This window comes from Triticum aestivum, chromosome 4B (genome assembly GCF_018294505.1).
Source record: "Triticum aestivum cultivar Chinese Spring chromosome 4B, IWGSC CS RefSeq v2.1, whole genome shotgun sequence".
Taxonomy (NCBI): Eukaryota; Viridiplantae; Streptophyta; class Magnoliopsida; order Poales; family Poaceae; genus Triticum; species Triticum aestivum.
In genome coordinates this window covers 88,582,766-88,590,640 of record NC_057804.1, presented here as the reverse complement: position 1 = coordinate 88,590,640, position 7,875 = coordinate 88,582,766, and the positions used below count along the sequence as shown (strand labels likewise).

General features: G+C 49.0%; 1 protein-coding gene across 6 annotated transcripts; it reads left to right on the top strand.

The window, feature by feature from the left end:
* Window positions 1-481: 481 nt before the first annotated feature.
* On the top strand, window positions 482-5,080 carry LOC123091183 (uncharacterized). 6 transcript variants are annotated; one of them, XM_044512612.1, is made up of 12 exons: window positions 482-1,059; window positions 1,713-2,000; window positions 2,102-2,246; window positions 2,402-2,535; window positions 2,800-3,005; window positions 3,122-3,403; window positions 3,515-3,573; window positions 3,666-3,702; window positions 3,793-4,015; window positions 4,114-4,260; window positions 4,366-4,740; window positions 4,851-5,080. In XM_044512612.1, the coding sequence occupies exons 2-12, from the start codon at window positions 1,953-1,955 to the stop codon at window positions 4,932-4,934; spliced, it is 1,740 nt and encodes a 579-aa protein (XP_044368547.1). In that variant the 5' UTR covers window positions 482-1,059; window positions 1,713-1,952; the 3' UTR covers window positions 4,935-5,080. The 6 variants fall into 6 exon arrangements, with proteins under 6 accessions (XP_044368547.1, XP_044368551.1, XP_044368549.1 ...); XM_044512616.1 differs by having other exon boundaries at window positions 483-1,059; window positions 1,713-1,927; XM_044512613.1 differs by lacking the exon at window positions 482-1,059 and adding an exon at window positions 1,121-1,158.
* The last annotated feature ends 2,795 nt before the right edge of the window (window positions 5,081-7,875 follow it).

The following is a 7,875-nucleotide window of genomic DNA, read 5'->3' as shown; positions in this document are numbered from 1 at the left end:
GAGTTTCGTTCCAGTCTTTGCGTCACTAGTGCCGCTTCGACTGCGGGGGGTGTTGAGTATATTGTGTACGTGTATATTTGTGTGTAGGGCCCACCTCCTGTTTTCTTTGTATAGCCGAGATTGTGGCCCACCTCTGTACTTATATATACGTGCCTGGTGCACCGATCAATACATTGCGATTGCACAACCCACATCTTGTCCTTCTACAACAGCGAACACTAGGCAAAAAATTGAGCTATGAAAATGATTTTTCATGCTTGCGACAATATAATTTGTCATCCCAAGCGTCAAATTTGCCATGCTTAAAAATACGACGTCATATTTGTAGTGAAATCCTTTTGCTTTGCACTAGCACATTTGGAATGGTCCCTCGCTCCAATATCGGGTAGGGCGAGGTCAATCGCCCAAAACCTCCCCCACCCCGGCAGACTCTGTCCCGTCTCCGGCGCTCCTCAGCTTTCACACACACGGAGAAGGAAGGAAGCAGAAAGGAAGGAGAGAAACAAGGAAACGGAAAACAAGTCCTCGGCCAAAGTTGTTACGCGGACCCGAATTCAAACCCCTTTTATACGTTGCCGCTAGCCGACCGACCGACCTCTCCTCCTCCAGCTCCACAAATTCCTTCCTTCCTTGCCTCCGGCGCCTGCCATACCCACCCATCACTTCCTATCTTCCTCTATGCCCAAGGAAAGTATGGCTGGCGCCTCCTTTAAACCCTTTCTGACTGATTGATCCCGTATAAAATACTTGCCTTCCTCCGTGCGCGTTGCTGCCATGGAAAGGGGCGACATCACAAGCAGAGGCGGCCTTGTCTGAGACAGAGACGGAGAGACACCGAGAGAGAGGGGTTTGGATCGGGCGACGGATGGGAGAGGGAGGCCACGTCTCGCGAGGAGGACATTAATGGCGAGAGAGACCCAAGGCAGGTGTTAGTTTGGAGCAAGTGCTGCCGTCTCTGTTAGTCTCTCGGCTTCCACGAGTTCTCGGTGTGGCGAGAAGACGAGCAGGAGGATATGCTTGCAAGGGAGGCCGCGTCTGGAAGATAAGTTTCCGATTGGGGTAAGTATATATACGATATGATTATCTTCATTCTGTTCTCCGCGTTGATTTTCCCTTGGATTCCAGTGAGTTCTTCTCTTGTTCTTGAGTTCTTGGGCGGTGAGTCGAATTTCTTCTCTGATAGTACTATTTTGTATTTCTTACCTGAAGTGAGAGTTACTCTGTTCTTTCCTGGGTCAGTTTCGTGTGAAAATTCAAGAGGGGTTTACATAGCATAGGATTACTATACGATCAGGAGTCGCAACACGATCGACGATGAAGAGTTCCTTTTGTAAAAACTGAATTAATACTTGTGATCCTCCTTTTGCTTTGCATGTTTTTGGTTTCTCTGAAGAAATTTAAGGACGCCGGTGCATTTCTTGCACAATGCACTTTTCTCTCACTAGTTTTTTTCTCACTTTCACCAGGTAATTGAGTAAGTATAAAATTTAATCAGCACAGTGATTGGCATCGTAAATTCGTAATCACACACCGTGATGATTTTTTTGATTTGCAATATTCGCATGTAAATTGCCATATCTCCGACACCAGGATCCATCGTTATCTAGAAGAACGGTGCAGTAATAGTATAGTACTCAAATTAATGGCATGTCCAAAAGCCTGCACGATTTCGTCTGAATCAGAAACCGGTAATTAAAGCTGGCCAACCACAGGCAAACCCAAGGCGTTGAAAATATGGCGAGGAAATCAGTTTTCTCCAGAAATTAGGCAAAGGCAAGAAACTGACACGCACAGGCTGAAGATGAGATATCTGTGCTGCACATTCTCGTGACTAGACCAGAAATTAGGCCGAGGAGGAAGAAGAAGCTGACATGCCTAGCCGGACTAGAAGCCTGACATGACATGGAAAGCACTCACTCACTGACAGGTTGATCTGCGGATTGTCACAGCACATGCAGAAATCTAGTCGGGTTCTATCTTCTTCGGATCCATTGCTTTTGGTCTCTTCTTCTGATAGAATGCCTTTTGGTTTCTTCTTCTTCTACCTTCGCACGTCCGGGTGGAGATTGGAGGGTAACGCTTGGAGCTTTTCTCATGGCAGCTTGCTGACATGGAACCGAGGAGGCTTGGGCGGTTAGTGTTTCTGCTCTGCTGCTGTGCGGCCGTCACATGCAGTCTGCACGCGGGAGCTCAGGCACAAACCACTCTACGACAACAATCCGAAGGCTCACCCCACAATGGAGCAGGTGAGTGAATAATCCTCATCTACCACCTCATGAAAAGCTTATGAATGTTTTTTACCCTTCCCAGTAACATGCAAATTAAGTGTGCCTCTGATGTGTTAAAAAAAAAGAAGAAGTTTGCCTGTGAGGTAATTGATCGTGTTGCCTGTGTTGATCAGTGGGTAGGGTATTGTCGGAGACGGCGAATCGATCGCATAGCGACCTTTCGAGAAGAACGAGAAGAATCGATCCTCTTGATGGCTTGAGGAAGTATGAGGGAGGGTTCAATATCACAAACAAGCATTACTGGAGTGTAAGTTTTCTTCTTCTCTATCTGAATACAATCTGAAGAGGCATACACACTGCTTTCTGTAATCAGATAGACTGACTTGCGGACAAAAGAACTACCACTTTCTTAATAACAGAAATGACTGCTTTTGCAGTATCATGTTCATTCATTTTTGCAGTAACATTGATGTAGCTTATGTTAGATGGAGTTGACTGAACAAAGTGAGAGGGGGAAACCATATGCATCCATCGAGGATTAAAACTGATTGTCCTTGTGTTTATTTTTCAGTCGACCGTATTTACAGGTAGATCTGGATACATCATTGGTGCATTATGGCTTATTGGTGGTGTCATTTTTGCCGGCTTCCTTCTTGCCTCAAAGATTTTCTTCACCAAAAGTAACGAAAGAGAAAGAGACGGTGTCATCGATGATTTTCTTGACAGATGCCATCTTGTGTCTGTCATGCTTATCATTCTTCTTGCAGTTTTTGCCATGTAAGTTTCAGCTCAGCGGTACTTCTATCAAATTCTCACATGATATGCAACCATTGTAAACCCAAAAATCTAAGTAGAAATGTTGCGACTCATCTGCTGCCACGCTTTATTTGCAGAGTTGCATCGGCGATCGCGCTTCAGGGCGCTGTACTATTTCATTCTAGAGCAGAGTCCATCAAAGATATCGTCGGGAGAACAGCGCTTGAAGCGACTGCGACGATTTATAACATTACAGGAGCCATTGAGAGGATGCAGAACACGTCGAGGCTATACAACATTAGTAGCCAATCCTTTGATCATCTGAACTCCACGGTAAAGGCACTGAACTCTGAAGCCGTGGAAATTCAGGCGAAGGCCGAAAAGAACATGCGCTTGGTCAGCAAAGGCATCAACACATTGTAAGAACTTTTTTACATGATAAGCATGATAGATACTGCTACATTAGTAGTTCTCGAATCTTATGAAACCTGAAAATCATCATGGGAAATAATACAGCTGATAATTTTCAGAGAACTTGTCATCATTTTAACCGTGACGCTGAATCTTGTCTTGGTCCTTGTCTTGCTAGGTAAGTGATCATGGTGAAATGTTTCTCAGTGGGCATAAATTCTCTTACATATTACCTGAAAATAAAATTAACACATTGCTTTTTTATGGTAGTGGGAAGACCTCTGAGGCTACAGAAGTTGTACCATATGTGAGTAAATATCATTTACTTCAGACATCCACCACAATAAGCTGAATAATTTTAGTTCATATTCTGATGAAAGTTATCTGTTTGCAACAGGTGCATAGCCTTGTGCTGGGTACTGACAGTCCTCTTCTGGATGTACTTCGGGCTGTACTACTTCCTCGACAAGTTCGCCGGCGTCACGTGCGCGGCCCTCGAGGAGTACCAGCTGAACCCCAAGAACAGCACGCTGGGCGCCATCATACCCTGCAGCGAGAAGATGTCCGGCAGCGTCATCCTGCACGATGTTGGTGCAGGCATACACGACATCATAGACCAGGTAACATTTTGGAACTCTGAAGCTGCGTTCAGAAGCAGAGCAGACAGAGTTAGCATGATGCATCCAGATTGTTTCTGAATCAATCTTGGTTTCGACAGGTGAATTCGAACATTTACACCATCAAGTCGGAGTACCCCGTGAAGCAGCTGGGCTATATCTGCAACCCGTTCGCCGGGCCGCCGGGGTACCGGTACCGGCCGGAGAACTGCGCTTCCGGCGCCGCCACCATTGGTGACATCCCTCAGGTAAACAAACAAGCTCCGTCGCAACATCCAGGAACCAAAGCATCTGAAGAGGAAATATAATCTTGACGGCATGGCACTGATTGTTCTCGCGCTGTTGTTGTGAAGATCCTGCGGAGGCTGACGTGCTCGGAGTTGAGCGGTGGCGCCAACTGCGCGCCGGCCGACCTCTCGTCGGCGATCGACTACGACAAGGTGCAGACGTACACGAGCTCCATCCAGAACGTGCTGGACATCTTCCCGGGCACGGAGCGGCTGGTGAGCTGCGAGCTGGTGAAGGCCGGCTTCGCGGACATCGTGGGCAACCAGTGCGCGCCGCTGCGGCGCGGCGCGCGGGCGACGTGGGCCGCGCTCGCCGCCCTGTCGACGGCCATGGCACTGCTCGTGCTCGCCTCGGCGGCGTGCGGCGGCGTCGGAGGGTCGCGCCACGCCGGCGACGACCGCCACTCGGTGAGGCACCTCACGTCGTCGTCCAACTCGGAGGTATCGGAGACCGAGTTCACCGAGATGCACGCCAAGAAAGTGCGAGTTAAGATCGCCGGGCCGTGAGAGGCAGATCAAATTCTTTTTGCTGTGCTCTTTGCTATTTGCAGGTGATAGTTTGGGAGAGAGTATACAGCCGGCGGGAGAGACTGATCCCGGAGAGATCATCCATCGCCGGCGCGCCATTGACGTGAAATGTTTGGTTTCTTTTCGTGCGTGGTCTGGAGAATCCAGCCGTACACATATGCAGTCTTGGTATAGGAGAGGAAAAGGAGAAATTGGTGTAATCCTGTATATGACCGGCAAAAATTACACTGTTTGTATATAGAATTTTTAATCATAGCCTGATTTATTATCTTACAAGAGACTTTTTCTTTTCACGAATACGCAAAGCTTGGCGTATCTTTCATTGATAGAATAAAAGAGAATGACTACGACAGAGGGTACATGACATGAACGCCAAAGGGCATAATCATGGAACCCGGAGCAGAGAGACAAGGGATGTTCAACCCGAGTAAGAGCATCTCCAACAGCCGCGCAAAGCGCCGCGCGCAAAAAACCCATTTGCCGCGCGCGCTTTGGCATGTTTAGCGCGGCCGCCAGCGCTGGCTCTAGCAGCGCGCGCACGCCGCTCCAATAGCGCGCAAAAATACAACGCGCACGACTCGCCGGGCATTAACATATATGATATTTTGGACATAAAATGAGTTTGAAACATTCATCAAAATGCAATGAACATGTGAAATTTGACACAAACAAGTTGATGATGAATAAAAGTTCATGCCCACAACTTCAAAATCATGCCCACAAGTTCATCCAACCAAGTTCAAATGCAAACTAAAGTTCAAGACAGGACACATCAATCTTCATCTTCCTCGTTTTCGTCCTCATCTTCCGAAGACGACTCTTCCGCCTCCGAAGATGAATCTTCCTCCCTCTCCTCATCACGCACCGCATCACGTGAAGCTCCGACGGTGTTGGCAAGATTTTCAACGGCATCTCCATGGGAATGTGTGTGAGAAGGCACATCGAAAGACATTCCACCCATGGCGGCCGGAGGTGCACCCATGCCTCCCATGAGAGAAGCAAAACTCATGCCTCCCATGGCGGCCATAGCGTCGGAGGGTGCTCCAAAGCCACCCATGCCTCCCATGGCGGCCGGAGGTGCACCCATGCCTCCCATGGCGGCCGGAGGTGCACCCATGCCTCCCATGGCTCCGAAGCCACCCATGCCTCCCATGGCGCCAAGGCCACCGCCACCCATGGCGCCGAGGCCACCGCCACCCATGGCGCCGAGGCCACCGCCACCCATTGCACGAACCATGGCTCTTTTTTGGATCAAGACTTCTTGTTGGGCAAGATTGACATACTTCTTTTGCGCCGCATTGAGGTTAGATGTGTCCAAGAAGAACAAGTGCTTCTCCCATTCCAACGACTTAGCTCGCTCCTCATTGCTCACTTTCCTCTCCTCCAAAGCCACCATCCTCTCCTCGGCCGCCACCCTTCTCTCCTCGGCCGCCAACCTCCTCTCCTCGGCCACGGCATCTTGGTTCCTTGCCATTTTCCTCACCTCAGTGGCTTCGACCCTTGCCTTCACAATAGCTTCCATAGCATTTTTGAGCTCATCATCTCCTTTCCTCTTCTTCTTTTCGGTTTTGTCTTTCTTGCACCCATCCGGTCGTTTTGGCTTCGAGTATGAAACCGAGTTGGGTGTGGGGCTTCTCTTGCCGTCATCACTTGATGCATCCTCCTCCTCCTCATCATCATTCATCTCAATTGCTCGCTTCCGTTTGTTGCTCAAATTCAAATCCTCCAAACCATCACGCTTCTTCCATTTCTCATCATCCTTTAACACTTCATAGCAATGAGGCAAGGTAAAGATCCTGCCTTTCTTGATCTTCTCCTTCTTGGTTGTCCTTGTCTCTTCTTTGAACAAGTTTTGTGCAATGTTGTACTACAAGAAAAACAAAACAAGTTAGCACTTCGGTCACCAAAAACAAGTATGATGAATGAGGGAGTCCTGGACTAGGGGGTGTCCGGATAGCCGAACTATCACTATCGGCCGGACTCCAAGACTATGAAGATACAAGATTGAAGACTTCGTCCCGTGTCCGGATGGGACTTTCCTTGGCGTGGAAGGCAAGCTTGGTGATACGGATATGTAGATCTCCCACCATTGTAACCGACTCTGTGTAACCCTAGACCTCTCCGGTGTCTATATAAACCGGAGGGTTTTAGTCCGTAGGACAACAACAATCATACCATAGGCTAGCTTCTAGGGTTTAGCCTCCTTGATCTCGTGGTAGATCCACTCTTGTACTACCCATATCATCAATATCAATCAAGCAGGAGTAGGGTTTTACCTCCATCGAGAGGGCCCGAACCTGCGTAAAAACATCGTGTCCCTTGTCTCCTGTTACCATCCGCCTAGACGCACAGTTCGGGACCCCCCTACCCGAGATCCGCCGGTTTTGACACCGACATTGGTGCTTTCATTGAGAGTTCCTCTGTGCCATCACGATCAGGAAGGATGCCTCTCCCCGTCTTTAAGGACGGTACCATTGCCAAAGGAGCTTTGGCCGCCGGCCAAACTGTCCGGCTAGGTGGTTTTCTTATGACCACCTGTTCGGCCACCACTTCGACGATGACCTCTCGGGTCATTGAAAGCAATCTTCACATCAACTCGGAATTCACCAAGCAGCTGGATCCGATGGAGCTCTCTTCCGTAAGCGAGCTCTTGGATCGCATCGCCGCCCTGGGAGTCGCTACAGACTACGATCAGATTGGGCTTAAAACCGATCTGAGAGAGATTAACTTTCCCCAGGTTACCCACCACGTTGCGGTGGTAGAGGAACAACGCGACGACTCTTCTTCTGTATTGAAGACCAGTTATGTCCGGACTCCTGATCCCTCCATGCCGGATTCCCGCGGAGGGACGGACGACAATCAAGTACTGAACCTAAAGTCAGGCAGCGGACTAGATTCGTTGGACAACGTCCAGCAATACATGCTTCCAAATTCGGAAACTTTTCGGCCCTTGAGCCTCAAGTTGGGCAGGGTTCCGGACTTAATTCCACCCGCCCACCCAAACATAAGCGATCTATCTCAAATCCGGCAAGAGCCCACGGAGACAGT